Source organism: Mesocricetus auratus, unplaced genomic scaffold (genome assembly GCF_017639785.1).
Source record: "Mesocricetus auratus isolate SY011 unplaced genomic scaffold, BCM_Maur_2.0 Super-Scaffold_100025, whole genome shotgun sequence".
Lineage (NCBI taxonomy): Eukaryota > Metazoa > Chordata > Mammalia > Rodentia > Cricetidae > Mesocricetus > Mesocricetus auratus.
In genome coordinates this window covers 25,653,675-25,669,124 of record NW_024429206.1, presented here as the reverse complement: position 1 = coordinate 25,669,124, position 15,450 = coordinate 25,653,675, and the positions used below count along the sequence as shown (strand labels likewise).

The following is a 15,450-nucleotide window of genomic DNA, read 5'->3' as shown; positions in this document are numbered from 1 at the left end:
CCAAACCCTAACTCTCAGACTCTCCTCAAACCCATTCCAGTCAAGCAAACAAACAAACAAAGCAAACCACCCCAAACCAAACAACCAAACAAACAACACTGCTCCAGCCTGCAGGTCACAGGCAACACCCTTCTACCTATCCTAGGTTCCCAAAGCCCAACCATCAACTTTAATTATGCTCCCCTCGGGCCCTCTCTTGGGGCGGTATCACTTCCCAGGGGACCACGTCCTGAAATGGCTTCTCCAGACTCCTCCCTGCCCTTGCCCTGCCTCCACCTTCCCTCTTACCTGGATGCACCCATTGTGAAATCAGGGTTGGTCATTTTGCCGCTCCCACAGCCCTCTGGTATCCAGCCCCAACCTGCCCTTCTAACCACACTTCCCATTCCCTTGCCACTCCCCAAACCACCCCAGCACCTCCACCTACGGACACCGCCACTGCTGCCCAAATCCTGTTCTGTATCTGGCGCTGGAGTCATGATCAACCCTTTCTAGAACCCTTTCCCCATCCCAAATCGGAATCAATCTCCACCTAATTTTAGGTTCCCTAACTTTGTACACCTCTGACCCCAGGATAGTGTCCCCCAGGGGACCTATGCACAGGGCTGGGACTGTTTTCATCTGAGGCTTTGGCACAGATGCTTGTGACTGTGAGGCAAGAGTTTCAAAAGCATCCACCACCTCCATCCTCTGTGTACCAGTGAGGCCTGGGACAGGCTACAAGCTCCATTCTGTTGTAGGATGCTGCTCTCAGCAGGGACTCTGCCCCAAAGGGGCATTCAAGGAAAATTTGGGGCAGTGTACCCTCTCTCAGCCCCAGGAGGGGTAAACTGGCCAAGTGACTTCACGCCACAGTGATGCTGACCTGGCCCAGGAAAGTAGGTGTTCCTGGGCTCTGGTGTCTATTGGCCACACGTGGTCAGTGGCAGCAGGGACAGCGTTCAGAAAGCTACATTTAGATGTGTGTGGGGGCCACACAGGTTTGCACTGGAGGGGCACCTCTTGACTTGTTTTGCATACCTCTCAGTGCTCGGAGTGCTTGCTGGCCCTCCGCAGCTGGCTTGTCACTTTGGCTTGTATAAACATCCATACCCTTGGGGTGAGGGATGTACTATAGTTCGAGAGAACATTGGCCTAGTTTGCACAAAGCCGCCCCTCCCCCGCTGGCTTTTTGGTGCTGAGTGCCACATAAACCAGGTGAGGTGGAGAACAACTGTAATGCCAGCACCAGGTGGGTGGGTGGAGGCAGGAGGGTCAGAGGTTGGCCTGGCTCTGAGACTTGACCTACAATGATATATGGGAACAGAGAACTTAACGAGCACAGGTGTCTGCCAATGGGCCTATCGGCCTGAGCTGGATCCCTGGGACCACATGGTGGAAGTCGAGAGCTGACTCCTGCACACTGTCCTCTGACCTCAACGCATGCACACATGCACCACGGCACACATCTGTGAACACACATGCACATAAAAATGCTTCATGACCTCATGACATCATTTCTAGAAGTCATCAGAAGCCATAAGAACATATGAGGCAGAGGCAGGTGGATCTCTACAAAGTTCAAGGCCAGCCTGGTCTATGGAGTTCATCAGGACAGCCAAATCCTGTATCAAAAAAACAAAAATAAGCCAGGCATTGGTGGCACACACCTTTGATCCCAGCACTAACAGTGCTCTCACCCCAGGAACGTTCCCATTCACAGCCCAGGTTGGAGAGACTGCATTCTAGCTCACCAGTTCCTCCCCTAGTCCCAGTAGGCTAGGTGTGGCTCTGCCTCCAGGACAGGGTCCTGGACTTATGCTGAGGGAAACCCTTTCTCGTCCTCCAGCAATATGTCTCCCAGTCTCACCCAGAAGACGCCCAGCCTCAGGGAGGAGAGCTAAGGGTGCCACCTAGTCCAGATCCGGACTGCAGTGCAGGCTTAGCCGACAAGGCACACTGGAACATTTTATAACCTGTTTCTACAAAGTGCCTCTCATCACCCTCGCTTCTCAGCTGATCTCATGTAGCCCAGGCTAGCCTCAATTTTGCTATATAGCTGAGTGACCCAACTCCTGATCCTTCTGTGCCCACCTCCTGAGGGCTGGGATTACAGATGTGCTTCAGGCTTTTGACTTTATATTTTAAAATTGCATTTATTTAGTGTGTGTGTGTGACGAGGGAGGGGCATGGGGATACCCTGCTGCAGCTGGTTCTATCCTTTGGCCTTGTGGGTCCTAGGAATGGAACTCAGGTTGCCAGCCTTGGTTGCAAGTGGTTTACCCAGCAAGCTATTCTCCTGATCCTATTTTTTGTTTTTGAGACAAGCTTTCTGTTAAGTTGTGCAGGCAAGCGTTCAGCCTGCTCTGTAGATGAGGTGACTGACTTCCCCAGTCTCCTGAGAGGCTGGTGGAGGCCTGGGTTCTGAGGCTTGGCCGTCATGTTCAGGAACTTTCGAGGCCAGGGTCAGCAGTGGTGAGAATGGGGGGTGAAGATGAAGCGGGGAGGCAGCCCCTGGCCCAGTCTTGCTCAGAGCAGACAGAGGGACGTGGGTCGGCTCGGAGCCTGGGGCAGGTCACCCTTCACCTTCTCCTCAGCAGGACGCATTTTCACCACAAGCACTGCTCTCCCGTCCTCACCCACAATGCACTCTGACCAGCTGAACTCCAACTCACTCGCCCTTCCTAAGTCCCCAGCCTCCAGTGTGACCCAACCTGCAGGACAGGGTCCAAGCTCCTGTGCAGTCCTGGAATGTGTCCCTTAGTCTAGCGCTGCTACGTTTTGGCCATCAGGCCCTGGCCCATCACCGCCTAGGGTGAGGAGAGAAGAGGCAGAGGTGAGCACCCAGCCAGACAATGCATAGTAAAGTCAACTCCTTTCCACAGAGCACTTGACTTCCCGTACTCTCCCGCCTACACTTTTTTTTAAGGTAGAGACTCAGACAGCTCAGGCTGGCACATAGCTTAGCATGACCTTGGGCCCCCAACCCTCCTGCCTCCACTTAATTGCTTGGATTGCAGGCCTCAGCTTCTCTTACGTAATGGCATCTTAGTGGTGCCTCCTTAGGATGCTTGGTTCATTGTATACAATGACACAGCAGCAGCAAGGACAACTCAGGCCCCATGGGCAAGTTCATGCTATGACCTCATCAAGTGTTCATGGAGTCCAGGAGAGTGGCCTGAGTAGACCAAGAAACAGAGAGTATAAGGTTCAACATCTCGCCACGTTGGCTCAGCAACAGATTATAAATCAACGAAGCCAGGAGTCCACTTCAGTCACAACCACAAATCCTGGAAGGGTTTGGGAAACAGTGGGCAAAGACCTCAGGAGACACTGGCTCAGAAAAGTCCCTGATGGAGAAGGTAGGACCAAATCCAGTTCTGTTCCGCCCTTCCCTGAGTATGTGGATGTGTCTTGTTATTAAGGGGGACTTAACACATCAAACTCAAGCCTCAAATGACAGGAATCTCGCTTCTTACAGCCTACAGCCCCAACACAGGGAACAGCAGGGAAGGACTCTGAGGGACTCTGAGGGACGCCACTCACGCTGTTTGGATCTTGCTGAACTCTGGCACCTCTTCTTTCTTCTTCCTAAAGATGAACCAGTAGGTCAGGACCCCCACAATCAGAGAAAACAGAACCACGTCCGTTGTGCTGAAAAGAGACACTTCTTCTGCTACAGCCTCAGTCATGGTGGCACTGGAGTCTGCGTGAGAGTCCCCCGTTGTCAGTGACAGAGCTGTCAGGAAAGAGGAGCGGCAGGGTTAGCGAGGAGGGGCACGATGCCCCGGGGCTGGCAGATGCGCCCGTCTGAACACTTCAGCACAGGGGCTGCAGGGACGGAGTAGGGAAGCTGACTTAGCAAGGCTTCAGTCCGGGCAGCTACAGCCTAGGAAAGAGCCAACATGGTAAACTACCTCCATGGTGTTGGCTCTGCCAAGGGTAGGATGAGCCCCTTAACCAACAATGAGAAGAGAAGCCATGGGGTCCCAGTGTCCCTGAGCATCTCCAACCCTGTAGGAAACATGGAGGTCCTTGTGCTCGCAGTTAAGTACCAGGAAAACCAGGAAGGTTAAACATATATGTTTGTCTCTTCGAAGGGAAAGATATACAACCTGTGTGCTGCCCAGAAGGCTGTGAATGGATGGAGAGGCCTCGTGACCTCTGTGCTATGTGCCCCCCCCCCCCCGCGTTATCTCAGTCAATCTTTAGTGCTATCCTTATGGAGACCCCTATCACGAGCACTGTTTACCTTGAGCCCCTTAGTTACTCTAGAGAACCTATCTTGATGGAAGAAGTCACTTGCACTTACAAAAGTTTTCAATGTAATCATGTAAGCTTTGTTGTGCACACCGGATTGAGTTCATTATCACCAGGACAGTTTTTCCAAATTGTACTCTGCTTAAATATGCCTAAAATAAACTACCTCAAGTCTGAACCAACACCGGTGACTAAGTGGTGTTGAACCGAATTTTCCTCTTGCCTCCCCTGATCAACACTCTGTGCCCATGGTGTTTGCAGAGACCCCTACACAACTCCACAAAGACATGGGCTAAGACCCCAGTATAGAGATAGCGACTTTATCCCAAAGGCTGAGCTGTTGAGTTGTCCTAAGTTTTTGGAACTGGTTATTGAAGGACTCCTGGAGATTCTGGCTGATTACAGGGCACCCATAAGAGACCCTGGGTCTCAAGAGTGAGTGAAACTAATAACAAGACTTACGGTAAACACATAGCTTGGCACCCTGGCACTTAGAAACCCTGGGTTACTTTGATAGGTCCTAAGGACACCGTCCAGGCTTTAATATCTGCAAGACTCATTCCCATAATACCCTGAGAACATCTATGGTCCTCAATTGATGCTGGGGTCAGGTCCTGAGAACTACATAATGAATTGAAAATATCACTGATTCAAAAGTATATTGGGGGTGCTAAGTGTTTGCCTGTCGAGTCTGAGGAACTGAGCTCAACCCCCAGGGCCCATATTTAAAACAAAACAAAACAAAAAACCCCTGGATATAGTGAGATGGCTGGGCAGGTAAGAGCACTTGTTGTGCAGGCCTGATGACCTGAGGGAGTTCATCCCTGAGATGTCTGTAGAACAAAATCACCTCCCCAGAAGCCTATGAGATACTAACATGTTGACTTTTCATACCATTGTAAAGTAGAACCATCTCTGCTCCACACAGGAAGTTGTCCATCATTGTCAAGAGAAGGAAATGCTGTTCGTGTGACCCCAGAAGGCAAGGCCAACTGGAAAGGCAGCCCTAGCTGCCTGCACCCCACCCGCCATGCTTCAGTCTCCATCCTCACTCGGCAACAAGCCAAAACCCTAAGGAAAAGCTTTCCTCAGTTCTCAGTCCTGGGGAGACACTGAACCTGAATTGGACTTGGGGTGCTCAGCTGGTCTTTCCAGCATGGACACCTGTCTGAGGCACAGAGGAGCAGCATGAGGTCTGGGACCCGGAGCAGGCCACCCCACTCTTTCCCCATAGCCCTGTGACTCAGCGTGCTGCTCTAGTCACCGCTTAACCAGAAACGCTTGAGTCACAACTCAGGCCCATCAGCTTCCTGCCAGCTTCCGTCTGCTGTCACAGCCTCAAGAAAAAACACTGCGCCAGCCTCAATCTGAAGTTATCCAGTCTCTGTTACACAGCCCACCGGAATAGTCCTCCTGCTGGGATTTTAGACGTGCTTGTCCAGCAGTGGGACTCCCATCCTTACTCGTCCTTATTGGGTGACGCCGTGGTAGACAGGTAGACTGAGCCACTCCCGCAGTCCTGCACTGGGAGCTCCAGGCAGGCTCTCTGAGGGTGAGCACAGCTCCAGCCTCAGTCAGGGGTTCTACTGCACTGCTGCAGGGCTGTGCTTCTGAGCCACACCCCCGGCCTTTACCCTCTTTGTATGTGACAGTAAAGGACGGATTTAACTGTGCTGTCCTCAAGAACACTGTATTAAATATTTCAACCACACTACGTATTCAGGGCTGGTTGTGTTTGACCAGCCTTATCTTTGTCTTTGACAAGCCTACGCACTTTCTGTCAATGCTCGCAAAATCAGACCAAGAGGTGTTCAGGGTCTGCTTTGACTAGGATTCTAGGAAAGTCTGTCTCACAGAACTGGGATGAAACAGACATTCAGAGCTAGTTGCAGCCAATGGGGTCTACTCAGGGCTGAGATGCTAACATGGAGAAACCTGCTTGTGTATCCCTCTGAGAGGCAGCAGGCAGTATTGACTTCTTTTCTCATCAGGTAAGCCAGACCCCTGCTTTCCAGAAAGGCAGACACTCACAGAGACAACTCAAAAGACATGCCTTCCTTGTGGGAAGTTCCTAAGATGGCAGAGTGTTGGGGCAGAGGGCACTGGTATACCCGTTACTCCCCAAATCACATTCAGGCCACAGAAAGGGGCTTTCGATGGTCAGACTACTCCTTACACAGGAGTCCTTTTACTTTTTTCCATCTTTGCTTTTTAGCAACGTAGCTCAGGCTGGCTCCAAAGGTGAGATCCTCCCACCTCAGGCTCCTGAGTACTGGGGTTACAGATGTGTACCACCACACCTGGAGGGACTGAATACCCACAGCCAACTTGACAGTACTCAGAATCACCATGAAAACAAGCCTCCGGGCATGTCAGTGAGGAAGCTTCTAGATAAGGAGAGATGAGGTGGGAAAACACTCCAATGGGCTGGAGTCCCAGCATGCATCTTGCTCCCTTCCTTCCCATGCCTGTGGATGCACTGTGACCAGATGCTTCCGGCTCCCGTCATGCCCTCCTGACATGATGGACGGTACCCTTGAACCGTGAACTAAAATAAACGTCCTTTTCCAGTGCTCTGTCAGGTATTTGTCACAGCAATGAATAATGTACCTGACGCATCTTGCCAGCCAAGGCTAGATGGGCCAGCCAACCCCGGTGGAGAGGAGAAACAATAAAAAAGTAGTCATGCACACAGGCACACCCGTTATCCCAGCAGGTGGCCACTGAATGATTAGGATTTCAAAGTCTTCCTCAGCTACATAATGATTTCAAGGCCAACCTGGCTTACATGGGACCCTGATTCAGAAAACTCATCTTCTTGTTTAACTATCTTTGTCTTCATTTCCTCAGCTGGGCAGGAGTCTGTAGTGTTTCGTTCCTTTTTTTTTTTTTTTTTTTTTAAGTGGTGGTAGTAGGCAGGGGTTTGAGACAGAGTTTCTCTGTGTAACAGCTCAGGCTCTCCTAGAACTTGCTCTGTAGACCAGAGTATCCTCAAACTCACTGAGATCCACCTGCCTCTGCCTCCCATGGGCTGGGATTAGAGGCGTGAGCCACCAGCTGGTGGAATATGTGGTCCTGACTCTGAACTCAAGAGAAGTAGTTAGGCTTGGTGGCGCAGCCCTAGAGAGTTGCTGAGCTGTTTCAACCAGCATCCACTAGCATGAAGAGCCAATAATTAGGCTGTCTAACTTGCTCTACCCTTTCCTGGAGCAGACTTGTCACCTTTGCCTTTCTAGGTTTGTGGAAAGAGTAATGATCAAGCCATAGTGTGTGGTTAACCCTCTAAAGCTGTAGGTTCCATGTTTGTGATTCAGCCAACCTCAGAAAATATTTACAGATCCAGGTGCAGAGGCAAGAGATCTCTGAATGCAAGGTAGACAGCCCAATTTACTGGCTATTCATGCTAGTGAATGCTGATGAAAGCTTCATCAGTTTCCAGAAGATCATAAGAGAGAGGCAAGAACACACGTGTTCAGGCCATTGAAACGGCTCAGTGGGTAAAGGTGCTTACTGCCCATCTTAGAGACCCGAGTTCAATCCTCAGGACCCACATGATAGAAGAGACTTGGTTCATGCAGGTTGTCCTCTGATCTCCAGATCCGCACCACTACACAAACACACTGACACACCAAAAATGAATTTGAAACTTTGTTGTTGTTGTTGTTTTGAGACAGCGTCTTCTTCTATGCTCCTGGAGCTCACTCTGTAGACCAGGCTGGCCTCAAACTCAGAGATCCACCAGCCTCTGCCTCCAGAGGGCTGGGATTAAAAGATGAGGTTTTTTGTTTGTTTGACTTTCAAGTGGCAGAAAGGTTCTCTCTCTCTAGAACACTGGAGTACAACGTCATCCTCCACTGAGCATTTTTGCAACTTCTGGTCAGCACACAAGTCTGAGGCAACCCAGCACTCAAAGTAGATGAGTCAGTCATTTGTATAAAAACAGCAAGAAGAGAAGCAACGTGGTGCAGAGTAGTAGTCACTATTAAATAGCCTGGCAGCAGTCATTATCAACTCACATATACCTAGACAAGGGACCCAGTGTCCATCCTGCAGCTTCAGGGAGGAAAGAGGGTCCTCTCAGGCTCACAAAACCCTGCCAAGGTCTGGAGGCTTCTAGAGGACTGAAAACTTTAAGGAAACAAATTACACTATTGTCTAGTAAACAGCTCCCCCGCCAAAGATTCTCAGGAAACTCCCAAGGCAACTGCCCGAAAGGGTGACTAGGAGCTGCGGCCAGGCTGTCGAGAAAGTCTGGTACCTGAACCCATGTGCTGTTGGCGTGCTATTGGGTTTTCCTTTTGCAGGGGCTCTCTGCTGTGCTGTTGGTGTGGATTTCTCTGGGTTGGGCCTTTTTGAATCAGTCCTAGTAGCTTTTTGAATCTGTCAGCTTATGCCTTTTGCCTCTCTGGAGATCTTTTAAACCATGAACATTTTTTCCCCCAGCCCTGACCTCTCTCTTCTGCTTGAACGCCAAGCCTCCTGCCTCCACATCTCAAGTGCTGGGATGGCAGTCATGAGCCACCATGGGTGGATCCTGGATTTTTTTGATTCTTCTCCTGCAGGGGGACTCCTCTGTCACCTGGGGGGGTTAGGGGAAGGAGGGTGCCAACTTGTTGCTCTGGGAGAGCATTCAGTCTCCCTTCCAGGTGACAAAACCTAGCTTGACGGATTATGGTTCCTCAGCTGGCTTCCTCTGACAGGGGAAGTGATATCTCTCTTTTTTTGGTTTTTTTTTTTTTTTTTTTTTTGGTTTTTCGAGACAGGGTTTCTCTGTGGCTTTGGAGGTTGTCCTGGAACTCGCTCTGTAGACCAGGCTGGCCTCGAACTCACAGAGATCCGCCTGCCTCTGCCTCCCGAGTGCTGGGATTAAAGGCGTGCGCCACCAACGCCCGGCTAGTGATATCTCTCTTAAACAGAGTAGGTTTCATGGCTTCCTTGGGGAACTGAGATTTCTTTGGCATTTGAGGAACCCAAAGATTACTAATACTGCTTGGCTGTGTATGGCTTCACTTAGCAGCCCTGAAGCGACTGAAGAATTAGCACGAGACAGTCTTAAAGGGCGTTGAGAAAGCACTGGCTTAGTACAAGAGAGACATCTCAGTCAGTAAAGCGTTTGCCTCTCGAGTGTCACAACCTGAGTTCTCTTCCCAGAACCCATGTAAAAAGCCAGGCATGGGCCCAGGAGATGGGTTAAGGAGCTTGCAACCAAGCCTGACAAGTAAATTAGAACCCAGGGCTCCACTCCATAGTAGGAGAGAACTGACCCCTGAAAGCTGTCCTCTGGTCTCCACAAACATGCCATGGGAGTACACACACAGACACACAATAAGCAAGTGCCAAGGGAAAAAAGAGCCGATGCGGTAGTACACTCTTATAATCCCAACAAGGGCAAGACCAAACCCGGAGACTAGAGGATCACTGCAGCTCACACATCAGCGAGCCTGCTTCTGGATAGGGAAGAGTAACTGTGAAATGAGATCTCCATTCCACTTAAAACAACAAAAAAAAAACGGGACTGGAGAGATAGCTCAGTGGTTGGGGGCACCAGCTGCTCTTCCAGGGACCTAGGTTCAATTCCCAGCACCCACATGGTAGCTCACAACTGTCTGTAACTCCCGTTCCAAGGGATCTGGCACACACAGACATACATGCAGGCAAAATCCTAATGCACATAAAATAAGAATAAATGATTTAAAAATTGTAAAAAAAAACAAAACAACAAAAACCCCATATTTTTCTGAGCTCAAACAACAGTTCCAACAGGGTTCTTCTGACCTGGACTGGAACACAAAGGAAATTCCTCTCTTTTGTTAGGACTGGGACCCAGGGCCCTGTGACAGGCACTGCACCACTCAGCCTCTCCTCCAGTGGCTCACTGGGGAATTCTAGAGCCACTACACTAAAAATCCACTTGACTATACAGTTGACTTCTTTACAATGTCTCATTGGAAGTGAGATCACCTGAAATCCATAATAGACAAATACCAGGATGGCAATCTGGGTCAGTTCTGGTGGGGCACAGCATGAGAGCAGGCAGAGGCCAACCTGGACTACATAGTAAGTTCCAGGCTAGCCAGGGCTATCTGGACTTTTTACTGACAGAACAGGAAGCACACACTCATCAATCAGACTGGCTGAAATGTGGTGAGTTCATCAGTGGAGAAGCAGGAATCAGCATTTGTGAGTGGGAAGGAAGGTGGTGCATGAAGACCTGAGCTCTGACAATGGCCCAAGACCCAAGGTCTTAGAGCCCCAGGAAGCAGACCTGGGGTGAGCAGTGGAGAAGTACACTCCAGCAAGGTCAGTGTCCACGTTGACTTCAGCATCCTAGAGAAGCTTTCCAGCCAAGTGACCAATGCCCTCTGGGTGGTGGCCTTTCCCCCACATAACAGGGCTTAATTTGGAAACATATGACTGACACGTGGATGAAGCAATGCTGCTAACCAGGAAGGAGGCGGCCGCCAGGGGCACCAGTGAAAGCATGACTTAGCAGGAAGCAGTCTTTGTGCATAGATGCAAATAACCAAGTTCCAGGGACCTGGTGGACTTGGGCTAGGGCTGGTGGTGTGGCTTTGTAACACAGGAAGCCCCTGGCTCCATCCCCAGCACTGCACAGGCCCAGCATGTGGTACACACCTGTAATAATAAAACTCAGGAGGTGGAGGCAGGAGGATATCTGGGAGTTTGAGGACAGCCTGTTCTACAGCGTGAATCCCAGACCAGCCAGAGCTACAAAGAGAGACCCTGTCTTAAAAAAACAACTCCCCCAACCCAAAAACTAAAACAAAGCCAGGCAGCGGTGACACATACCTTTAGTCCCAGCACTTGGGAGGTAGAGGTAGGCAGATCTCTGAGTTCAAGGCTAGTCTGGTCTACAGAGTGAGTTCTACATCAACTAGAGAAACCCTGTCTCAAAAAAAAAAAAAAAAAAAAAAAAAGAAAGGAAAGGAAAAATGAAAAGTGCCAAGCATGTTTGTATGTACTTTATAATCTCAGCACTGGGGTACTCTGGCCATCCAGCCTACTCAGCAAGTTCCAGGCCTGTGAAAGATCCTGTATTAAAAAGCAAAGTGCAGGGGCTGGAGAGATGACTTGGTGGTTAGGAATACTTCCTGCTCTTCCAGAGGGCCAGGCAGGGTTCACAGCACCCATGTACAAGCAGTTCTCAAATGCCTGTAACCCTAGCTCCAGGAAATCTGACATTCTCTTTTGGCCTCCTTGGGCATTTGTGTGTGTGTGTGTGTGTGTGTGTGTGTGTGTGTGTACAGGCACGCACATACACAAATACATCTCAAGAAAACAACACCAAGGTGGATGGCAACTGAGAAATGCCATCTAGCACACATACACACAAACAAGAGGAACACAGCAGTCAGAACCTCCCTGCCTTTACATAGTCGTCCCTAATCTCCCTATGTGCAGTCAAACAAGAGTCAACTAGACATAACGATGTACGCCTGTAATCAGTACTTGGGAGGCTGAGGGGCGAGGTCGCTGTAAGTTAAGGACCATCTGGGCTCAGAGTGAGTTCTAGGTCAGCAGAACAACAGTAAGACCTTGGGCCAGGAACAAACAAACTAAAAGAGACACAGCAAGCAATGGGCACAGTGACACATGGCAGCCCTAAGGATTCAGGAAAGGAGAGTTAAGGCGGTTGAGAGATGGCTCAGTGGTTAGGCACATGCACACTGCTCCTGTAGAGGATGCTTGTTTCCCAGGCCAGCACTGGGCAGCTCACAACTACCTGTAACTCCAGCCTCTACAGGAACACACACACACACCAGAACAACAACAAAATAACCAAAACAAAAATAAAACAGTCCCTAGGACAGCCCGTGCAGTGCTCAGAGCCAAGCTTCCTGCTCTAATAACACCATGGAGGGAGGGGTAAATAAACAGCACACCCTGCCTCCTGCGTCCAGTGTGCGAAAGCATTAGGACTTCTCAAGGCCGGCTGAGTCTCCTTCTGCCAGAGAGGAAGGAATCCCAGGTTGCAGTCCTTCCAGCTCCATCACCCAGCCTCTCTGCTGAATGACATCAGGAGTACAGAGTCCAGCCTGCAGGACTCAAAAAACAACCAAAAAAAAAAAAAAAAAAAAAGGTACACGCTGCCAAGTCCTACGATCCTGGGGACACAAAACCCACTCCCACAAGCTGTCCTCTGGCCTCATGTAAAACACATTCTTATAGACACACTGATACACATAGATATGCATCCATATACAGAGGCACATTTACAAACATGTACATTAACAGAGACACATATCCATACACACATACTCAAATACACAAATACACACAAACCGTACCACACAGACACACACATACATATGCAGAGACACTTATACATACACATATATTTGTACACACATACACATACACAGAAACAGACAGTGCGACACATACACACACTTACTCACACAAACTCCCAAATCTGAACCAAAGGGAGTATTTTTAAGGCTTCTGACTTGTCAAATTAGCTTTGAAAAAGAGATTGCTTCCCAACAGCCCTTCATGGTCAAGGTACACTGCTGTGGTGAGACAGATGCCTGGGAGGGCCAGTAAATTAGCTCTGAACTGCAGAGAGCAGCCCAAGGAGTCCAGGAACCTGAGCCCGGAAGGAAGGACAAATCAAACCGGAGTGTGACTTTTGTCTTTCTTGGGGATCTAGAATCAGCCCCAAAATCTATGGTGGGTTTTCTTTTTTTCTTTTTTGGTTTTTCGAGACAAGGTTTCTCAGTATTGTTTTGGAGGCTGTCCTGGAACTCGCTCTGTAGATCAGGCTGGCCTCAAAGTCACAGAGATCCACCTGCCTCTGCCTCCCAAGTGCTGGGATTAAAGGCGTGTGCCACCAATGCCCAGCTTATGGTGGGTTTCTTGATCAAAGAGACACAAGATGGCAGGTGACAAACAGGTAGGATGGTGAACACAAAAGCCAGGTAGAAAACTGGGTAAACTAGTTCAGTGGGTGACTCAGGCATCTAATCTACTCAGGAGGTTGAGGCAGGAGGATCAGCATGGGTTCAAGGTCAGCCTGGGCTACACAGTGAACAGCTGGTCACAAATATGTCCATAATCAGAAGACAGCAACAAATGCAGGTGTTCAGCTTTTTCTCCATTTTAAAGTAGCATTTAAAAAACATATGTTTATTGTAACGCCATGGGGTAGGAAGCTTCTCTTAACATAATGATGTCAGAGCGGGATGAATTTCCACGTAGAATGACAAAAGCTTTAAAGGAATTTTAGAAACAAACAAGAAAAAAAAACCAGAGAGAAGCACAAAATTTTGGTAGCAACATTTTCTCAGGTGGGCTCTGTTTTGTTAGCAGCAAGCAGAGACTCGCAGCTGGCTTAAGTTAGTATTCCTGACTCGACATAAAAAGAAAAAAAAAACCCAACAAGGTTGCTTTAAGAGACTCTGCTAACGATTAAAAGGTGTGTATGTACAGCTGGAAGTGGCAGCTTTTGCTGGATGTCAGACTGAGACAGTAAGCTGGAATCACGCTTACGCCCGCCATCTTGGAAACGGCAGTTTAAACTGCCTCGGTTTTAACAGATAAGACACGTGGCCAGAAAAACGTAAAGATTTACAGTAAAGTCAGACTTGGATGAACAAAACCTGTAAAGGTTTACAGTGTGTTTAAAAATACACATAGGATTGAGAGAGAAAAAGAAAAACGAAAATAAAATAGAGAAGCTGGCTTTGGTGGTGCACGCCGGTAGAATTTACTGCAGAGGCAGAGGCAGGCAGATTTCCAAAGAGAAACCCTGTCTCAGAGAAAAATAAATAAAAGTAAAATAAATAAAGTAATAATATATAAATAAATAAGCCACGTAAAGATGGAAAATACACAGAGAGTCTGGATACTGTACGCTATTGTGTTTTTCAGTTTTTTCATTGCTCAGGAAGGAACAGCTGCTAAAGTACACTTGATTATAAATGCTGCTAAATTAATCCAACTTCTATCTTTTGAAAATGCCTTGACTTCAAAATTTAAGTATAAGGATATGTTACTTGGGAAAGGAGATTTTATTTATGTTTCTACAGAAAATGAAAAGCTGAGGATTCCTTCCAGTCTTCTGTGGTTTGACGAACCAAGACCCCTGGAAGCAGTGGACCAGGTATTCCAACAACTGAAACAGCTAAGATGATGTAGCTTTACAGACCCTGAAAATAAGGGCTTATACAGGTTTCTGAGTTTTGTCATGATCCCCATGCTATGAACAGCGCCCCCCTTCCAGCATGAAGCAGTTTGGAATGAGCAATGTCCTAATTCCCATCTTGTTTATAAATCTTTGTTTTCATTTAAATGGGTTGTTTATAATTGGTTAATGATCACAGCCAATCTCTTTTTTTTTTTTTTTTTTTTTTTTTTTTGGGGTTTTTCGAGACAGGGTTTCTCTGTATTGTTTTGGAGGCTGTCGGTCCAGCCCGGCCTCAAACTCACAGAGATCCGCCTGCCTCTGCCTCCCAAGTGCTGGGATTAAAGGCGTGCACCACCAACACCCGGCTTGGTCTCTGGTGATCTTAACTCCCTTGATTGGAATCAGATTAGAGTAGACCTACAAAGAACTTTGCATAAAGAAGGGCCAAATGCCATACCAATTGTTGCCTTTTCTCTGTGGTGTCTTGTTAAAGGTGCGCTTGTTAGTGATAATATGGTAATAAAGGACCAGGTCAGGAAGACTAAGGATGCCTTCACAGAGGTTCAAGACCTTGAGTCTGTCAGAACAATTCAAACTTCCAATGTTTCCCCTTATGAGTCCTCTCCCTCTTCTTCAGGGGATGAAACTGAGGAACTTAGATCAATTCAAACTTCTAATGTTTCTTCCTCTACTTCAGGGGATGAGATGGAGGAAGGCGAAAAGCCTCGCCCTGGGAAAGGCGTCCTCAAATTAAAAAACAAGTTTAAAAAATGCTCCCTTGAGGGACTGGAGAGATGGTTCAGAGGTTAAGAGCACTGGCTGTTCTTCCAAAGGACCTGGGTTCAACTCCCAGCACCCACATGGCAGCTCACAACTGTCTGTGACTCTAGCTCCAGGGGATCTGACACAGATATACATGAAGGTAAAACACCAATGCACATAAAATAAGAATAAATGAATCATTAAAAAAACAATTAAAAAAAAGTTCCCTTGAGCGGCACCCCCCTGCCTGCAATCCTGAACATTCCAGTTCTCTCTGTCTTCCTTCAGCCCCTCCTGAAATG

The 15,450-nt window shown here is 48.4% G+C and overlaps 1 protein-coding gene across 2 annotated transcripts in view; it reads right to left on the bottom strand.

The window, feature by feature from the left end:
- The window catches only part of LOC101843888 (NADPH--cytochrome P450 reductase), a 45,064-nt gene that overhangs the window by 14,118 nt on the left and 15,496 nt on the right, over positions 1-15,450 (bottom strand). For both annotated transcript variants that reach the window (XM_005080367.4, XM_013120787.3), the window contains exon 2: positions 3,526-3,718. In XM_005080367.4, the coding sequence (XP_005080424.1) occupies positions 3,526-3,671 (146 nt within the window). In that variant the 5' untranslated portion in view covers positions 3,672-3,718. The remainder of the gene's footprint in view (positions 1-3,525; positions 3,719-15,450) is intronic.